Genomic DNA, 21,402 nt, shown 5'->3' on the forward strand with positions numbered 1-21,402 from the left:
GTTCAAAAGCCTGGAGCACTTCTAACTGATTTATCCACACATTGTGTGTCCTCCTTGGCTCAGGTATTTGCATTCGTAAAATCCCCGGCCTCAAGTAAACACGCATTTCTGAATCATGAAATAAAGACTAAAACAGTGCAGCTACGCACTGAATTTTCATTCAGCCAGCAACATTCAAAACTACCCGTGTAATTATTATGGGCACAGAAATGTCAAATGCACGCATATCCCGCATAAAAACTGGAAAATTACAACCATAATCGCACTTTTGCAATGCACAACACTTCAGAATTGAAACACTACGTAATTAAAACTGTAAAGACTATAATTTAGCAAGGTTCTCTTTATTTGACCATCTGATTTTAAAGGTTAATGCAGTGACCTAGGAAGCCAGCGTGCCCATTTTAATTGCGCTGGCATTTTGACCAAACACCACTTTGAAGGAAAAATGGGAGGAAAAATCAGAGCTGGCTTTGCAAGCCGCTCTTGCCTTCATAAAACGTTCATAGTGACAACACACAAACCCCAAATCTGCTGACTTTATTAAAATATTAACAAGGTATAGTTAGAACTTTTGTACACTTATGCAAATCAGGTCGCTAGAACAAGGGAAAGAGGAGATTCCCCTGGGAGACAAGAAAATAATATAAAATCAACAAAGTGAAAAGATCAACCATCCTTCCACAGCGTGACAGCACGACACAAGAGGCAGCAGCTTGGGAATTCGCTAAGATAAATAAAAACCCTCCAAAGTTTAAGTAAATCATGGTTTATAAAGCTAATAGATTTAAATGAGGCATCCGGTACTGTTCTATAAAAAGCCTGCACATGCCAGGGGACGCGGTGGCACTTGGGTGGCCATGTTGTGCAGGGCAGGTATGTGAGCTCTTGAGAACCACAGAACGGTTTGGGGTGGAACGGACCTTCAAAGATCCAGTCCTCCAGGAGGACAAGCTCTGCCGCTCCATTCCCCATCAGGTATCAGGCACACGCGCCACGGAGGGTTCAGCACACGCGTGTGTTGAGCACCGAAGGTAACGGTGTGATCATGGCCTTTCTGCACTGAAAAGGGGCCGATAAGAAAGACGGGGACAGACTTTTTAGCTGTTACAACATGACAAGGCGTGATGGTTTTAAACTAAAGGAGGGAGATTCAGGCTGGATGTGAGGAAGAAATTGTTGCCGCTGAGGGTGGTGAGAGCCTGGCCCAGGTTGGCCAGAGAGGCGGTGGATGAACCATCCCTGGAGACATCCCAGGCCAGGCTGGACGGGGCTCTGAGCAACCTGAGCTGGTGAAGATGTCCCTGCTCATGGCAGGGGGGGCACTGGGGGAGCTGGGAAGGTCCCTTCCAACCCAAACCGTTCTGTGATTCTATTATTTAACCCCCAGTCTCACCAGCACGGCTCCAAGGTGGCCCCTGGGGCCGCGGCCCCGTGAGTGGCTGCAGCAGCACAGCCAGGGCAGGGTCCGGCCCCCAAAAGGCTGGTGGCACCCAGGAATGGGTGCAGGTTGAACACCGGCTTTGCGGAAGCTAAAACTGCTCTGGGCCCCAGTGCCACCAGGCAAACTGGCATGTACCGCCTGGTTTGCAGAACCAGCAGCTAATTAACGTGCTAGTGCCTTGGTGGAGCTTCTAATTAAGCATCATGTTGAGCTGCACCCACACTTTTCTCTCATGCCTCAGTAGGGAAAATTCCTTTACTTCTGCCTTAAAAGTGAGGAAGGGGAGGGGGGCAGCTACCATTTGCTTAGTCTTTGTATGTTAATCAGTGTCTAAATTATTAATAGAGAAAAAGAAATTATTTACAAGGTGTTTGACGTAGACATGTCAGGATGTAGCAATGCTACTGTCAAGAGAAATACTCATAAAGAATCACGATATCTGTCTTGTCTCGTTTATTTATTCCAGCCGTGCTCAGAGACCCCTTTCTCCTGATAGCACCCTGGGAGGAGACTGAGAGGCTGTTTAGGGGCAGAAGAGACCATCCTGAGGGTACGCACCTTCTCTAGATGCTGCACAAGGGTGACGGTTGCACAGAGAAATCAACAGCTTTAGCTTTGCTTTCGCTCTGTTGTAAACATACCTGAAGCTCTGTTTGAAAGAAGAACTTCTGTGGACACTGGGAACAGTCATAGATTTTATCTTCCTGCCCGTGGACTGCAAAGATGTGCTGCTGCAGTTTGTTCGCCTGTACAAAAACTGAAACAACACAATCCGATTAGTTAGAAGGTGTCAGATACGGCATCTTGTCTTGAACTACGTTTTTACGGTCGCAAAGACTCCGCGAAGTCCAAGGATGTCTAGCAGAGAAGTACCGATACACTCGGTTCAGCAGAATTTCCTTACAAGTAGTCAATTTAGAGTCTCCAGGCTGACAGTCGGCTTACTTCTAACAGAGTCTAAATCCTGGATGGATTTTTGATATTTCACATAAAGCTAACGCTGTCCACGGGTAACTGGAGGAACTCAATCATCAGAGCACAGAGAGGACACCTCAGCGCTCCCGCGGGGAGCCCGGGGCCCACGGCAGGTGCTTCAGATGCATTTTTAATGCAGGACAACTGGGCCAGGAGAAGCCTTGATGGCTGGTCTGGAAGAGACGTGGCCCAGAACAGCATTTCTGGCAGACATCTGAATCTGAAAGGGCAGCCTTGTCACCATTTTTAGACCTTTTAAATGGGTTGACTCAGTATTTAAGTAAAAAAAAAAAAAATAACATCACAAATATCACAGCATCTGCATTATGATTTTGAACTCACAATTATTCTGACTTTATCAAGTGAAATTTGGAAGTGAAACATATTGAACCCCAGGCTTCAGCTGGTTAAAAATCTCTCTCATTTAATTTTTGTCTCATTTTATATGAATGACCATCAGTACGTGAAAATAGTTCCCTCAGTGGAATTAAACGCATTGCACTCAAGAAGTTATTGTACAGCATTTTTTCAGGAAAGGGTAAAGTAACTCCGAGCTCATACCAAAAGCAGGTTCTCAAATTGTGGGCAGAACCCTAAGGAGGGTGGGATGCACCCAAAGGAGGGTGGGTTTGTGTCACTCCCACGGACACTGACGTCCCTGATGTCTCCTTCACTGACACCAGGGCCACAGTAACATGTACACAGTCTCCATCTCTCAAGCAGTATGGAAATATAGATGTTAAGTGCTGTTTAGAAGAGCATCTGAGCAGCAGCCTTTACCATGCACCCTGCAGATCCTTCAAGCGACTTCAACCAAGATCTGCACTGATGAGGCAGCTTGAAATGCACCACAGGGCAGGAAAGCCTAGCAGGCCTTCCAACATGAGGTAGAAATGTTCCACCGCCAAAACTACCCTTAAAAAACCTCACAGAGAGTGAGTTGGCAAAACTACACACCTGTAAAATCTGGTCTTCTCAAACCTTTACTCAGATGAGCCTCACCACCACAGGCAGACTGGGATCTATCTGGACTTTGAAGGGTCCTTGCTCAGGTTAACACAGGCTTGCAAGAGCAGCTCCACACCTTGCAAGTCCTGCCCATGGCAATGCATCGCACCTTTGAACTACAAGGTACAATGTAAAAGCCTTCGAATGGTGGGGGGCAACGCAGAGCCCCCGCACACTGCAGTGCTGCTGGGTGCCAAACGCCACGGTGCTGCTCTTCGGAGCGAGCCCCAGTTTCAGACAGACGGTATTTTGAACATTTCCAAGCACAGCATTTCTTTTCCCAAGGAAAACAATACAGTATTTTACAAATCCCCCGAGTGTCATTTCTGGATCAAGCCATGCACGCCGAGGCTTGTCGGAGCCTCCCCGCCTTACCTGTGAAACAAACAGGGCATTTGAATGTGCCTCCCATCCCCTCGAAGCTGTGCTCAATCAGGTGACACAGGAGCTTTGCCGGAGAGTCAAACATCTGGTTACACAGCTTGCACTCGTGATTGATGCCTTCCTCTGCAAGGTTCAAACGATACAACGTGTTAGTGACACAGCACATTAGCGTCGGGGATGCAGCGGGCGGGGACAGACGAGGTGAGGACTGCGGACGGCACCGTGGTCCTCGTCCCAAGCGACGAGTGGGGTGTCGGGGTGCAGCCCCTGTCATGGCAAAGGGACACCATTTGAAGTTGAGATGAACATCCCATCCCCGCGGGAGGAGCGGGGTGTCGGGGTGCAGCCCCCGTCACGGCAAAGGGACCCCGTTTGTAGTTGAGATGAACATCTCGTCCCCGCAGGAGGAGCAGGGTGTTGGGGTGCAGCCCCCGTCACGGCAAAGGGACCCCGTTTGTAGTTGAGATGAACATCTCATCCCCGCAGGAGGAGCAGGGTGTTGGGGTGCAGCCCCTGTCATGGCAAGAGGACACGGTTTGTTGTAGTTGGGATGAACATGCCATCCTTGTGGGAGGAGCAGGGTGTTGGGGTGCAGCCCCCATCACGGCCAGGGGACCCCATTTGTAGTTGGGATGAACATCCCATCCCCGCGGGAGGAGCGGGGTGTTGGGGTGCAGCTCCCGTCACGGCAAAGGGACCCCATTTGCAGTTGGGATGAACATCCCATCCCCGCGGGAGGAGCGAGGTGTTGGGGTGCAGCCCCTGTCACGGCAAAGGGACCTCGTTTGTAGTTGGGATGAACATCCCGTCCCCGCAGGAGGAGCGGGGTGTTGGGGTGCAGCCCCTGTCACATCCAGGGGACCCCATTTGTAGTTGGTATGAACATCCCGTCCCCGCAGGAGGAGCAGGGTGTTGGGGTGCAGCCCCCGTCATGGCAAAGGGACCCCATTTGTACTTGGGATGAACATCCCATCCCCGCAGGAGGAGCGAGGTGTCAGGGTGCAGCCCCCGTCACGGCAAAGGGACCCCATTTGTAGTTGGGATGAACATCCCGTCCCCGCAGGAGGAGCAGGGTGTCGGGGTGCAGCCCCCGTCATGGCAAGGGGACCTGGTTTGTTGTAGTTGGGATGAACATCCCATCCCCGCAGGAGGAGCGGGGTGTTGGGTTGCAGCCCCCATCACGGCCAGGGGACCCCATTTGTAGTTGGGACGAACATCCCATCCCCGCGGGAGGAGCGGGGTGTTGGGGTGCAGCCCCCATCACGGCAAGGGGACCCTGTTTGAAGTTGGGGTGAATGTGGAGCTGCCATGGCCCCGGGGAGCCCCGGTGGGTCCCCAGCTCCCAGCACCTCATCCCACCACGACAAGGAGCATCTTTGCACCGGGTGCAGCTGGGTAAATAGCCAAGTGACATTTAAAATGAATTTAACAGTGTGAATTCAACCAGCAACACCAAAAAGGGGTTGAAATACCATCCTCACCTCAGACTACACTGCTGATATACAGGAGAGGAAGAAACTACGGGAGAATAGTGGCATGTCAGCCTTAATTTTACATCTCTTGGCTTTTTCCAAGCTGAAGAAGCCATTGAAGGTATTGAAATGTCATTTGAAAGTGTACTTGCCACGTCATATATCTTAAGCATTGAATACACAAGGCCCATTTTACACGCCCCCGTTCTAGCTGAACTCATAGGGAAATAATGACAATTATTACCATTGTTTTCAAGCCTACCACCTTTGTAACATTATGTCTTTTGCTATTTACCAACATTTGTGGTTTTGGCTGCAATTTGGCCTTTTGTTGAGGTACTGAAGCCATATTAAAGCCATTTCTACACATAAACCAAAGCAATCCATTTTCTTGAAGTGAAGGAGAGAGCGGTCAAAATTTGGACAGCATAATGTACAGTTCATATAACCAGAAAACGTGCAAAATTTACAGCTTTTGCTGATTGATTTTGTAAACATGTCCTTAAAATGTGCCTTCTCTTCATTGTGACAGCACATGTGAACTTCTCATAGTTCTGAGGCACCTAAGAAATGACCACATTACACCACAAACCCATCTCTCGCCACATGCATTTGGATCTTGTGGATAACGTGAGCCTTCAGAAGCATTGTTTTACTTACAGTTTCTTTAAATTAGCTTTTTACATCTTTAAAAGGGCGAAACAGAGGGAAATTATTGTTGTCTATAAGGCCTTTGGTACTCTGGGTCTCCCAAAGGCCTGTTCCGAGGTGGGGAGTTGGGTCAGGATCTGTGCTGGGCACAACCTGCCCGGGTGTGTGGTGGCTCTGGCACCTTGTTGGCAATTGCCAGGCTATGTGGGTCATGAAGGGCCCTCCATGTGGTGCGAGAAGTAACAATAATGTTTAAAAAACGAGCGGGGTGCTGATGGTGAGAGCGGGTGCTGACAGTGAGCCGCGAGGAAGGAGGAGGCGGGATGGGGAAAGGTAAATAAGTGCGTTGGGAAGGAGGTAAAAAAAGGGGAAGCGGGGGGGGAAACAGCATCAGGAGCAGAAAGATGAAAGGGCTGGTGGCTCAGTGGCAGCGGCTCCGTGAATCCCCAGGGCAGCCATAACCAGCGGCCAGGATGTTTCTGGGATGCAGCGAGGTTTGCAATCCTGCATTTGGGCACATTTCTCATGGATGCGCTTCAAAACCCAGCCCTCTCCTCTCGCTGGAGCGCAAGGCTGGCTTCTCGCCCCCAAACCTTGGGGTTTGTGCAAGCTGCTCCGGAGGGGAGAGGAGGTGGGGAAGGGACCGTGTCCTGTGCTGAGCACCCCGCCCTGCACGGCCGCCCAGCGCTGCCGTACACCTGCAGGTGTTGGGGGAACGGAACCAATTCCTTCCACGAGCAAATCAGAGAAATCACTTTGGACGTTCATTTTCTACCCTCCACACTCTGGGTTTGTGGAAAACAGTGATTCACCTACAGCCCGCGGTCCTGTGTGAGCGCGTGTGTTCATAAATACGGACAGACACACAGTGCTGATTAGACAACTGCTCCTTTTGCAGCCTAAATACCCATGATTTTAGTAATATTTAAAAAAACCCTAACAATACTCAGCAGTTCAATTGAAGCATATTCTTACAGGCTTGGTATGTTTAATTAGGTAACAGAGATTGTGTATTTTCTTAGCTGATCCCTGCAGTATTTTAAATAGTTAAACCCATAACAAACAAACCAAAACTCGAATGAAAAATAATAAAACATAATGGGTTCCTGCAGATCTGGAAATTTATCCCACTCGAGGCAAGACCTTTTGATTTGCAAATCCACTTCTGAATTATAAGGCCTTCTCCTCACCGGTGGGGGTTTTTATTCCACTCCCACAGGAGTCCATTATGTATTTCTTGTGTCTATAAAACCATCCAGGAAGAAAAAAGGGGGGAAAAAGTACCATGGTTAGCATGACAAACGTTTCTCTTTTCATGCATGTGTATTCAAAATATGAAAATGCCCAAAGATATAGATAGAATTGGTGCTATAATCACTCTCTCCTCCATGGCATTTTACAGCATATTATTTTACACAGAACCAGGGTGCATGTATAGGGATACTCAGTCACCTTTGGAGAATAACTTCCTTGAATTATATAGGATCATATAGGCACATGCGAGGCGGCTTTCCGACAATGCGCTGTGACAGCCAAACGTGTGGCATCAGCAACACAAACCATAGACATTTCCCTCGGTTTTATGCCTTTTTTTTTTAATCATGACAAGCATCTATGAGAGACCTACATAACTCAAGTGAATTATGCAGCCCCTCTCATTTGTAAAATGAAATGCAGATTTTTCCAGCTTGCTGCGCTAGATCTTCTCCCATTTCTCCGTAAGTGTATCTGTGCAGGGATCAATTGATTATAGCGCCGAACGAGCGACGCATGGCAAACAAGAGTCTGGGGTTTCTTGCCTTTTTTTCTTTTTCCAAGAGCTCAAAATAATAAGCATTAATTTTACACTTCATTTCTCAAAAAAATAATAGGATGTGCTCTTGTTTAAAACAAGCAGGCCTGCTGGATTCTGTCAGGCTGAAACTATGTCAGGCCAAAAGAGGAACAGAGCGCTTTGTGTACAAGTATCATGGGGAGATGATAGTATCCTGTAACGTTTGCAGTACCTACTTTTGTCTCCAAAAGCATTTGATCCCTGGCAGACACATACTTATTTCCATACCGGTCTTGAGGGAAGCCAGTAGGAACGAGAGCTGATTATCTGAATCCTGAAGGTGAAAGCTGGGTGGTGCCCGTGGATGGCAAAGGCGGGTATTGGGATAAATTCAGGTATTTGGACAGAATTCACCGCCGGGCAGCCAGGGCGAGCGGACCCAGCGCACGCCGCTCTTGTTCTCTGGTCCGGGTGCATTTGCAGGACGGTTTTAAATATGTCGATAGGTGCTTAGTAGCACTTACCCTGTCGTTCTGCCCATCTGAGAGCGAGCACATGCCTCTCCATTAAGCTATTTCTGCTGCAGCAATGTGCATTTAATACATATTACAATGAGTCTCTGAGCCTCTAAGAGAACCGACACTAGCAGCCTCCTGGCAAGCATGCAGTATAATTAATGATGCTGTATTAAACCCATGTACTGTATCAGCTGCATTTCTAATTATAACTGTATTAACGGCAAGATAAAAGTCCGCATTAACGCTGTCGTGTGCTGACGTGTCATCACACCAATAACAGATAGGAGATTTGAACAATAAAAATCAAGATGGCATTGTCTCCGCTGTTAGGTAAAACTTCTCTCTTCAACTTGATTTAATAAAGCAAAATTCTCCCTTACGGAATAACCACAATAGTCCTAATTTGAGAGATCATGTAAGACAATCTGATGCTCACTCCTTACAACAACATATACATCCCGCACTATAGCTTCCCACACCAGTATATTTCTACTCCACTGTGGCAAATTAAGGCAATAAAGGGGAATATCCTCCCTGTGCTCAGATGTACACATCCATGAGTTGGCCACACTTTTAATGAACTTTCAAATGCTGTAATTCAGTGTAACAAAGCATTAATATGCTGTGTTCACAGAGTACCTTCTCCTGTCCATTATATCATAAAATCTGGGAGAATTAAATGGGCCATGTAAGGAACGCTCTAATTATAACAGAAATAAACAGAAATTGGAGTCAACACAGGGAAATAAAATCAAAACTGCATGGAACCATTCTGTTTATGCAATTCATTTCCCAGTAAATAAGTAAGCAAAGGGAAAAATGTGTAACATAAGAAAAGCAGGAGCTTCCCCGGTAATTTTTTCCATGTGGCTGCAGAGGAGGCCGGGGCCGGGGCCAGGGGAGGGTGACAGTGATGGACACCCCCTACGAAACAAAGCCTGCGAGAGCCGCCTCGACCCCTCGCCTGCCTGGCACCGCTTCACCGCTGCTTCTCGTTAAAAACCATCCAGCGCGGGAGGTAAACCCAAGGTCTGCAAACACGACGCCACTGCTACGAGGGGACGGCAAACCCGCAGACACACACAACGTCTGCCGCGCAGAGGTTTCTTCCTCGCCACCGCTAAGCCCCCGACCTGCCACGCAAACCATTTGGGTCACATCGGTGTGTTTTTGTAACGAATGCCGGGGGTTGTGGCCGAGCCCCCGTTGGCGCTGTAGCGCGGGGACGGCGGGCACTGCCCAGCCGTGGCACGGAGCGGCTCTGCGGCGCGCAGCCCCAGCCAGCCAGTGGATTGATGGCGTGGCAGCAGAAATGTCACCTGGGGAGCTGGGTGCCGTCCTCCTAGGGATGCTGAAGGTCAGTTACCATGGCAACGCCGAATGAGCTCAACCTTGTAACTGACCCTTATCTTTTTTTGATCTGTGGCTCACTTGGGACCTGGGTTGGAAATCAACTGGAAAATAATCTGGTCACATTTCAGAAAGAAAACTATTTATACTTATTTATCCAGGTAGAGCTCATCTCTCCCTCTTGACGACTCCGCCAGCCTAAAGACACCAGTCATGTCCCCTCGGCCACGCAGAAACACGGCGAGCAGCCGTGCCAGCCCCCCATCGCCGCCAAACACACACGCGCTGCCAGGGGTATCCGTGCTCCTGGTTCTACTCATATATTGCCAAAACCTTGCCTTGCTCGCAGCCCCCGACTTGCCCGTGTGGATAAACACACACCTACACCCCTTCTCGGATGGTTTAATATTTTATGTTGGTATCTGCTACTCATATTCTTTTGTGCTTTATCTCTCTGCTGAAATATGATTCTGCTTTGAAATATATTTATATGATCTAGAATGGCACAACGCTGATGTCTTTTATGAGCTGAAGATTGTTTAATAAAACCTTGCATTCCTGCTTCATCCTTATGACAATTTTACTATTATAAGTTTTCAAGGGATATGAGAGCTGTCCACCGTGGTTAGAAACATCACTTTAATGAAAAATGATAACATAGGGACTTGGATTTTTCTAGAAACTATGTAAGGAAAACTAACAAAAATACAGAGAGTTCCCAGTGTGAATTCCTACCTTGGGAGCTCTGTGTTTTTGTTGGTTTTCTTACATTTGATTTTGGATGAGACTCATTAAAATCAGTTCTGTTGTACATGGTTTTCCAAGGGTCTGGCAGCACGAAGGGGCTGTCGCTGCTCTCCAGCTGCAGAAGCTCTCTGGGGAACAGGATTTGGGAAATCAGGGAGGGTATTAGGACGCAGAAGCCACAGGACCTGCTGGCAAACACAGGGGCTAGAGGAAGCACCTATGGATTCCTGATAACGCACCCCAAGGCTTCTTGTGATGTACTTGTTATGTGCATCTGTGACCTCAAAAAGGTAGTTTTTTTCAGGCTAAATTAGCCTACCCACACAACAGGCTTTAAACTCTTTTCATCATCTCAAGGGGCCTCAAACTCAAAATATGCAGAATTAGATGCCAAATTATTTATAGGGTAGCTTGTAAGTTCGCTGCCTCCAGTACATGTCAGTACGCTGCAATATTAAAATGACCATTAAAAAGAAGCACGGTCCCAGAGGGACTCGGGATGAGACTGCGCAGAGGTTCCTACCGACGGCGACGGGGGTTCCTGGGCAGCTCCAGGAACCAAGGGGAGAGCTTGTACCGCTGCCCAAGGGGACGGCGGAGCCTCAGCCACACCAGACGGGTCTTACCGAGCCCGTCCTCATCAGCTTCATTTTCCAGTTTACAAGAAAAATAAAACCTGAAAGTTCAAAGGAGTTCACGGAGTTGTGCATCGCCTATCTGCTGACTGCGAGCCCCCGAGGGACCCTGCCTGCAAAGCTTTATTGTAGATTTAGATATTAATCCAGGAAACTGCATAAAGATAATTTAGAGAATGCACTACGCTTTAGCTGGGTAACTTCGCACTCCAGCAGCCTTTCTCTGAAGATGCTTTTCTTTTACTAGCCTATATTAAAACTTCTTGTGGACTGGAGCCTGATAGGCCTGGCTGTTCCCTCACAATAGTTCATTAAGGAATAACTCCAGTGGCTCCCGTGGAAATACAAAGCCCATACAGGAAAAGAAACACATGGTGCTTTTGAGCGTGCAAGCCCATACACACACATACAGAGAATGAGTGTAGCTAAAGCTAATGAACCCCTAAGAATGGCTGGAGGTTAATAAAAACACTGCGTTCCCATACAGCTCAACCCTAGTTGTGTGTTTCAGTGTTTGGATATGTTCACAGCTGTCTTATTTCAAGTTTAATGTCGATACCTGGTGGAACTGAAGGAACACAGGCTGGAATCCAGGTCCACGGCCACACAGTCCGTTCCCTGCACCAGCCTCGTGCCATCGTGTCAGTCAAACCTGAATATTCCTCATTACTCCTGGTCTTGTCTCCATTCTCTTCCCTGGAAGCAGCTCCCTGCACTGCTGTACAACAGGAATATGTGCGTCCTCTGATCCTATTGATAATATCATACCGAAGAGCTCAATACAGACAAACTGCAATAACTAGTATCTACTTGGCATCTATTCTTCTCATGAAATTAAAAATTAAAATTAAAACATCATTACACTCTTATTAAACATCCCACTGGAACGTGCCAAGTGCTTTTAAAACACACAAAGCTTTACACTGAGTTTAAATGGGTGTAAACCCCAGGTTCCAGTACAAGTTGGGGAATGACCTATTAGAGAGCAGTGTAGGGGAAAGGGACCTGGGGGTCCTGGGGACAGCAGGGTGAGCATGAGCCAGCACTGGGCCCTTGTGGCCAGGAAGGCCAATGGTACCTGGGGTGGGTTAGAAGGGGGTGGTCAGTAGGTCAGAGAGGTTCTCCTGCCCCTCTGCTCTGCCCTGGGGAGACCACACCTGGAATCTTGTGTCCAGTTGTAGCCCCTCAGTTCCAGAAGGACAGGGAACTGCTGGAGAGAGTCCAGCGCAGCCACCAAGATGCTGAAGGGAGCGGAGCATCTCCCGTGTGAGGAAAGGCTGAGGGAGCTGGGGCTCTGGAGCTGGAGGAGACTGAGGGGGGACTCATTCCTGGGGATCAATATGGAAAGGGGGAGTGTCAGGAGGATGGAGCCAGGCTCTTCTGGGTGACAACCAGTGACAGGACAAGGGGCAATGGGTGCAAACTGGAACACAGGAGGTTCCACTTAAAGATGAGAAGAAACTTGTTGGGGGTGAGGGTGGCAGAGCCTGGCCCAGGCTGCCCAGGGAGGTTGTGGAGTCTCCTTCTGTGCAGACATTCAAACCCGCCTGGACACCTTCCTGTGGAACCTCAGCTGGGTGTTCCTGCTCCATGGGGGGATTGCACTGGATGAGTTTGCTAGGTCCCTTCCAGCCCCTGACATTCTGGGATTCTGTGATTATATGATTTTGGTAATTCTACAGGGCTGGCATGTGTCCCGGACTCAGCGTCAGGGCCACCAGAGCTGCGAGGTGTCCCCTCCACACCACGTCCCACCCTGAGCTCCTGCACACACCCATGAGCCGGCAGCCACATCCCACGGCTGCTGCCAAAAGCCAAAGGCCAGGAGCATTTTCAGCTGCCCGAAGGTGAGGACCCAGGTCAGGGTGACATTCAGCCCCAGCAAGCACTGGGCACACACAGGACAGCACACGGTATTTGTTAAACATAAGAACTCCCGCTGGTGTGTGTCCCTGATCTTCAGATTACAGTTTCCCAAGTACACATTGACATGATAGACTATAAATCTATCATGTAAATAATCATCAGATTAACAGTCTCTAATAGTATATAATTAACATGACAGACAGGCTACAAGCCAGTTGTTGTTGACTACACTCAGCAATGCATGGAGTATGAGAAAGCCAAAATACACTTTCATGACAGCTTCAAGGAAGCAGAAAAACTGGTAAAAGGAGAGAGAAAAAGAGACCGCGTAACAAAATGAAACCACTTCTAAATGTACAATTTCACTGAGGAACACTGAAGGTTTTTCAGGTATCAAAAGTATGATAAATGTCAAACTTTTCATGTCTCAGCAAAGAAAGCAGGAGTTACCCTGCATCGATGCAGCACCCCGAGCCCGTACAGGTGGGCTGGTTCTGATATTGCAAGTTCTGCAGAAACACAGAAATACGTATCCAGTGATGAACGCTTTACAGCTGTATCAGGTACAGTAAATCAAAGCTTGTATTGGTATAGACACCTGGGAAATGATGCAGTGGGAATAAAAGGTTTAAGTGCAGGTATAAGCCAACTGTGAGCATTATTTCTGTCGCAGATCACCAAACGGCCTCGAGACTGGTGGAACCATAGAATCATGGAATCATTTTGGTTGGAAGAGACCCACAAGATGATCGAGTCCAACCATAACCCAGCCCTGGCGCTGGCCCATGTCCTTAGAACCTCATGTCCGTCTGTCCAACCCTCCATGGATGGTGACTCCAGCACTGCCCTGGGCAGCCTGTTCCAATGCCCCACAGCCCTTGGGGGAAGAAATTGTTCCCCACATCCAACCTCAACCTCCCCTGGTGCAACTTGAGGCCGTTTCCTCTGCTCCTGGCGCTTGTTCCTGGGGAGCAGAGCCCGACCCCCCTGGCTCCAAGCTCCTTTCAGCCAGTTCAGAGATCAGAAGGTCTCCCCTCAGCTCCTGTGCTCCAGTTGAACCCCCCGGGTCCCTCAGCCGCTCCAACCCAGGACCCAAATGCTGCACTCCTGGAACCTTGAGCAGTTTGCACCCACTCATTCAGATTAAACAAATGCTTTTCATTTAAATTTTAATTCACCTTCTCATTAAGAAACAGTAGTTTTAGGGAAAAGCCTCTGTGTGAAAAGCAAACTTACAGTGGTGTTATCAGCCTATGGACCAAGATTATTCCTTAAAATACATGCAGACAAGCAAAATAAAAGGAAATATCTGTCAAGCCTTTTTGGTGAAAATAATATGATGGTTACCCGGCTACCTCGATGCAATCATTGGGCAGAACTGCACTGGAGCTCACGTGTCCCTGCGAGGGCTGACACACGTCACAGCCCGGCCCCGGGGACACTCCTGTCCCCAGCCCGTCCCCAGGCACTTCTGCTCCCCCGGGACCATGGTGGAGCTCGAGGACACAAACCGGTTATCGGAGCTGGCGAAATGAGATGCCATTGCCAACACAGGGAACCAAGGGTGACTAAATAAGGTCCGGCTGGCCAAGAGAGGTGACTGATTTTGAATGGTATGAATATCTCTCAGAGCTCGTTAAGTGCAAATATGCCCAAAAGAATGAAAACCCCCTATCAGACATTTTAAAGTCAGGAATCCTAAGGTGCAGTAACGCATGATATTCTCGAGGCAGTCAGAAAGAAGAATCTGCATGAAACCAAGAAAATAGCTTAAGCATCTCTGCATTATGCAGACATGCATCCTCGTACTGTGGGAACAGGCACAAGTGAACATACAGAACGTCTCCCATTGATGTTGATGGGATTTGCTCGATTAACACTGCACAGTCCAGGTGGAAATCACACCCTGTAGCAGCTTCATCTCAAATAAGACAACAAGCCGTAACCCAGCGACCTTTTGGAAGAGCTGTCACTGCCAGGCAATGACTCTGCACAGCACAGACTGTAAAGTTACCCCCAATAGCACCTCCTAACATGCAGACATTGATGACAATACAATGCTGGGCAGCAGCGGGTTGGCAACATGGGCAGAAACCTTCTCCCTGCCTCCTAAACCCAAAGTTCTTTGCCTTTTGCCTACATAAACAAACCTCCTTGTATTTTCTTATGTGAGTAGCTCGGCCAAACACGCAGCTGTCGGCAGATACGCTGTCACTGCACAAGGCAGCCGGCTTGGTTTTATGTACTTTTTTAGAAACACATTTTCTTCATTTTAGATGTCATTAGCTTTTTAATTCATTAAGGAAAGCCATGTGCAAAGTCTTCTGCTGTCGACAGGCTCCAAAGAACATACGTGGTGACAGAAAACTTCACGCAAGATAGAAGGCAAATCTGCATTTTTTCTCAAATAAAGGGATCTGGAAACACCAGTCCTACCCAGGCAGGGGGGAGGACTTGGGAAGGCCCCCAGGTGCAATGGGATGGCTGTGGAGAAGGGCCTGACGTGGATTCATTGAACCGCAAAACAGATTTAGGGGTATCCACCTCATCAGCCCACACGAGAAGCAGCAAATTCCACGGCCCGCACAAGTTACTGAGGAAGAATGAACCATCCAGAAAAATCAAACAGCTTTTCAGCTGCTCCTTCAAATAAAATCAAGTCCTAAATCAAGCTGCCATGGAGTTGCTTTTTGAACCAAAAAAGAGGAAACAATAAGACCAGCTACCCACCATTTTACTCTTCATTTTTTATTGTGAGTTCTTATTTTAAGCTCCGATTCAACAATCAGCATTAACAAGTCGGCATTTGCTTCCATCACCCCAGAGAGGTAGGGAAGATACAATCGTATATATGCAAAATAGGTACAAACTCTGATAACAATACTTTGCCTGTAGGCAAAAATTGACTTTTTAAATGGCAGCCACTATAATAATGTGAGCCTAAGACCTGCCCTTGCAGGATTTTCCTCCACTTAGTAAAAACAAGTTACACGGTGACAGGAAAGGCAAGGAATTTGGGCACTGAATATACAGGGGAAGCGGGGAAAACCAAATCAATCTGGAGTTGAGTCTTCGCAGTTAGATGAGCATCAATTATGCATTGAATCAAAAACTGAAATGCAAGAGCATGGAGCAGGCAATTCAAAGCAGCAGCACAGGCAAAGCAAATGCCAAACCAATGAAAAATACGGTCCAAGCTGTGCCAGAGCAGCCGGCTGCTTTTCAGGTGACACTGTCAACCGTCTCTCCTCGAAGATCTTGGATACTTGGGAAGAGATTACAGAAATATTCAAAGATGCAATATTTGTATTTTGAATGTTAATTTGACACAAAGGAGCGTGCATGAGGGAATGTTTATAATCAGCACTCCAATAAACTCACAAATGACTCTAGTATTTTATAAGCTTGTTAGAAACAAATCACTCCCCTAGCTTATATTTACTTACTGATGAATCATAAAAGGCCTCAATACACAAAGAGTAAATTCAAAAATGTTTTCCTCTTGTTTTATCTTCTATGACAATACTGAAACTCGCTCGTGCAGGCTGTGATTCCCAGTCAGGCCCCTCCTTGTTTTATGATTAAATATCAATTTCTCTTTAGGCCCAGAGACAGTTTTGAACCTGGTTCCTGCCTCCAAATGCCCGGTACAATGGTTGCCCCGGTCTGGAGCTGAACTGCAGTAGCTGGAGTCGCCTCCTGCCCTGGCGTTGCCGCAGGGGCGGTGAGGGGAGCACGGCCACTCGGGCCCATTTACACGGCAAAGCTGCAATCCAAGCACTCAGGTTTAAGAGGACAAGGAGACAAGCACACCTGGAGCAATGCAGAGGACACCAAAGCGTACAAAAAGATATCCTGCAATATATTTATAAACCTGCAATGGTCCCAAACAGCTGCGTGAACTGCAGAATCCATCAGTGCTTCAGTGGGTCTGCAAAGGCATGGGCGAGGGGCCCGTGCAACACAGACCCTATTGCCACCCAAACACTCTGCACACTGTTGGTGCCACAGCTGGAAACTCTTCTTAGACTGTTTAAAAACACTGCGATACTTAAATGCAATTCAAGCCATCCTTCAGCAGACAACATAACACCAACACCTTCCAAATGCTCTTAGTTACACACCAGCTCAAACCAATAACCATAGAGTCACAGTATGTCCTGAGCTGGAAGGACCCACAAGCAACATTGAGTCCAGCTCCTGTCCCTGCACAGGTCACACTGTGTGTCTGAGAACATCACCCAGTCTCTTCTTGAACACTGTCAGGCTGGGGCCGTGACACCTCCCTGGGAGCCTGTTCAGTGTCCAGGCATGGCACTGCTGTCACCGCCCGGCAGCGGCCGTGCCGAGGTGCCCACGAGCCACGAGAGCCGCACTGCCGAAGGAATCGCTCCGTAGGTCGGCGTGCTGGACCTGTAACCGCAAGTAACACACATGGAGGGAAACAAAAGTTGGCAGAACAATGCCTCATTTCTCTAATGTAACTAAGTGCTGCACGCGGTAATGGGAGTGGTGGGGATACTCGTCTTTATGCGTTTATTTACCCGATAGGAAGAATACAGGGGTATTCTAACACAGGTTTTTACTTAATGTACAGTTAAGCATTACACAAACATTTTATTGTGGTCTGTAAAGATGATCTATTTACAGCAACTGCAAAATCACACACCGCATTCAAGCGTAAGTGCTTGCGGTAGACACACAAATGCAGTGACTTTGCAGAAGTAAATGTAGTGTAGGCTTTTATTCTAGATGGCCCTGTTGCTTCACACACAGACACCGAACGCACCTTCACCGTCCTTTAAAGAGGAGCCAAACGCTGCCACGTCAGCAGTGCCATGGGGAGCGAGAGGGTGACGGCTGCTCACCCGGCTCCCGGCATGCAAAACCACGGCAGCTTCTTGGGAGACTCTGAGGTGTCTTCTGTGACCTGGCAGGACCAGGGCCGGCCCGGTGGCCTCTGCAGGATGCCACAAGCGCTGCAGCATTGCAGAACACATCAGTAAAGGTTGCCTGAACTCGCACAGCCCCTGCTGTTATTAAACATGATTCACGTAGGTATAGAGCAGAGCCGATTATTCATTGCAAACACACGCACCTTACGGCATAGGACTCATGCTTCCAGAGTACATAAGATGCTTTTACTTCTAGGAATTTTAATGGCAGCCATGAGAAGAATATTGTCCTTTTTTAACTAGTGCACAAGCCATAAAGCATTGTACAGGAATCTACTAAAAGTGCAAAGTTGAGAAGTGGGATGGTTTCAAAATCCGCAGCCCAGAGAGAGAAACACAGACAAGTCCTGAACCACTCAATAAACTTTGTGTCTAAAAGGGAAAAAAATACAGTTTCTCATAGAGGAAGAGTATTACAGGCATGTGAAATGCTGGTGACTCAGGAAACAAACGGCGGAAGGAAAAGCCATCCGGGACATGTCCGGGTTTTGCAAGGAGAACACAGACAAGGTGCCACGGTGTGTGTCAGACACCCCAGTGCTATTCAGCCTGAACTCATCAGGATTTTCCCTGTGGCCACAGGGCTGTAATTTTAACACTGTAGCCCAGCAGCCATGCTGTTGTAACAGAAACAGGAATTTGAAAAGGAAACAAGTTACATCACAAAGAAAACAGAAAAAAGCACTTTCAGGCGGGGAAAGGTTGCTGCAGTCTAAATGACACAGTACAAAAAGCGCATCATCCTTCCGTTCTACCGAAAGCGTTACAAGTACGGTGACCTCCAGGATTCTCCTTGGAGTTATCATTTTTGAAAGGAGAAACATTTCGGGTATTCTTTTTTCCAGTAAATACACAACATTTCTGAGACCAGTTTGGAAATCAAGTAAGAGCGATAATTAATCAGTCCAGGTCAGTTATGATCATGAGTTAACGAAACACAAGCGCCTTCCTCGTGCGCCATTGTGCATTTTCCCTTTCCATGAGAATCAGCTGCTAGCTTTAAGACAAATCACAGAAGAGGAAAAATGTCCATTGCATCAAGATTTTATACCAAATTCTTCTGCCAAAAGTGTCTGTTCCAGAAATCACTGCCTTGAAGGCTAATTTGGTCTCGTGCATTATGTTCTGTGCTGCATCTGGTACAGATGGAAGGGATTCACCTGTGCCTGGCAGCCAGCGAGACTGTGTGGCAGCCGAAGCATCTCACCAGTTGTGCTTCACAGTGAAATCAGGTGGATAATTAACACACAGACAACTGAACGCCTGAAACACCGTCCCTGTTTCAGAAACACAACTTGTGCGCCAACAGGATAAAACTTTTCTCTTGTATTCCTGCCTTTGGCTGGAGCCAGGTCCCTGGGCAGCAGCGTCCTTGTTTGTTCCACGTGCAGGAGATACATGGACCTGCGAGCTTTGTGAAGGCAGCTGGCACGGGCAGGAGGAGCGGCCGGCACTGCCGCGGGTCCCTGGACAGCCCGCCTTGAGCAATCCCCACTTGAGGAGCTACAGCAAACCAAACCGCCCCGCAGGACACACTGGACATAGCCCAAGCCCCAAGGCTGTCCCTGCCTCTGCACCCAGCAGCTCTCCCTGGGATGGGGAGGCCACGATCAAAGCCTCGGGCGCTGTGGTGACAACCCCAGGGCTCCCCAGGACTCTGCCGGGTCCAGCATCGCTGGCACTGCCGCACCGACCCGCTGCCTGCACAGCCCAGGCACCATGACCTGCATCGCAAAGCAACGCAAAACACCTGCAACATCATTGATGTTATATTTGGCAGATCCTCAAAGCCATCAGTACCAGCCTACTGCTGCCACACACACCTGTGGTCAGAGGAATCATGGAACTGCAGAATCATTTTGGGTGGAAGAGACCCCGAAGACCATCGAGTCCAACCATAACTCACCCCCGGCACTGCCCCATGTCCTGAGAACCTCATGTCCATCTGTCCAACCCTCCAGGGATGGTGACTCCAGCACTGCCCTGGGCAGCCTGTTCCAATGCCCCACAGCCCTTTGGGGAAGAAATTGTTCCCCACATCCAACCTCAACCTCCCCTGGCGCAACTTGAGGCCGTTTCCTCTCGTCCTAAAGGCTCCTCACAGCCCTTGTGTTGCACGTCCCTTTGCTCCGCTGGTGCCTTTGCACACACACCTGGGCAGTGAATCACAGAATCACAGAATGGACCCACAAGGATCATCGAGTCCAACTGTACAGGACAACCCAGTGTGGCACGAGGTGCCCTGCACCCGCACACCTGACATCGGAAACAGCATCTGAGCCCAGGTGCTGCATCCCAGTTATTACATGGTCTTCACTCACAGGCACAGTGTTTAAATAACCAGCGAGGATTTTAAGCGTTTTCATCGTGCCATTTGGTTTCTGTTGGCTTTTCAAAGCAAAGGACATATTAATCAATAAAGATTTTTAAAAGAATTAATTATCACCGTAATCAGGCCAAGCTCCCAGTGCCTGGCTCTCCAGCACCTGCCCAAGTCCTGGTCCCTTCCAGTGACGGATCTGCCATCTCCGCTCCATCCTCCTGCTTCGGAGCCTTGCGACACTACTGAAATCAATTCAGTTAGTGTCAAAAGCTCTCAATTCTTCTTGCACCCACCAGTACAGCTGTAGTATTCATCAGATTTTTACCACCAGGATTAATGTTAGAAAATGTCACTTGCTACAGTAAAATTTATCAACATTATTATATACCATAGAAACTGCCACCACAGACAAATGCACTACATTAAAATTTTGTCTAGAGCTCCCTAGAGGAAACATTTGCTGCAATTTGTATAACAGTTTATATATTTATGCTATTTAATGGTACAAAGCAATAATTATGACTTCATTCACTGATAAGCAACAGCATTATATAAATCAGATGCGGATTTAGAACATGCCAGCTTTGTCACTGGCCTACTACTTGTAAATTATGTTGCTGTTAAAAAAAAAAATCTAAGCAAATATGAGTTAGCAGCAGGAAGCTAATAATGTGCCTCCAGCTGTTCCAGTTAACCTGCAAATGTGGCCATCTGCACCTCAGGAGAGAAAGAAAAGGAGAGATAGAGGGAGGGAGGAAAAGGAGAGAGGAGAGAAGCTCCCGCCAAGGCCAGCACAAAGCCCGGGCCCGCAGCAGTAGGAATGACCTTGCTCCTTATGACCAGACAAGCACATGTTTAAAATCAGAGAAGTTACTAAAGAATAAAGGAGCTTTTCTCCCCTAGACCCACAGAAAAAATAAAATCAAATCAAATCTTTTCCACTGCCTTCTTTTCTAGAGCAGGTTGGCTTTCACCTCTGGGGTTATTATTTACTGCATTGCAGGTTTGTCCGATGAACAGCTTTTCCTTACAACTTCTGCCTTTCATTTCTACTTTTTAACACCTCTTCACAGCCCCATCTTGTATTATTTTTTTAAATAACGGTGGTCATTGTAACGGATTTATTCCCGCTTCAGACGAATTAGAATGGATCTGCAGGGCACAAAGGCCGAGCTATCAAACAAGACCGAAATTCTCTGATAGAAAGCCACAGATCTCCGAGTGCGCAGCAGCGGCACTCCTGCCTTTGGGTTCACGGGGATAAGGGGTCCTTAGGACGTGCCAGGCGTGTTTGCTCAAA

The 21,402-nt window shown here is 48.0% G+C and overlaps 1 protein-coding gene across 5 annotated transcripts in view; it reads right to left on the reverse strand.

The window, feature by feature from the left end:
• Positions 1–21,402, reverse strand: part of ZNF423 (zinc finger protein 423) — a 220,810-nt gene that overhangs the window by 18,271 nt on the left and 181,137 nt on the right. For all 5 annotated transcript variants that reach the window (XM_071814436.1, XM_065848420.2, XM_065848419.2 and 2 more), the window contains 2 exons: positions 3,803–3,934; positions 2,086–2,201 (listed from right to left, as the gene is read on the reverse strand). In XM_071814436.1, the coding sequence (XP_071670537.1) occupies positions 2,086–2,201; positions 3,803–3,934 (248 nt within the window). The remainder of the gene's footprint in view (positions 1–2,085; positions 2,202–3,802; positions 3,935–21,402) is intronic.

The sequence above is a fragment of the Patagioenas fasciata genome, chromosome 13, assembly GCF_037038585.1.
Source record: "Patagioenas fasciata isolate bPatFas1 chromosome 13, bPatFas1.hap1, whole genome shotgun sequence".
Classification (NCBI taxonomy): domain Eukaryota; kingdom Metazoa; phylum Chordata; class Aves; order Columbiformes; family Columbidae; genus Patagioenas; species Patagioenas fasciata.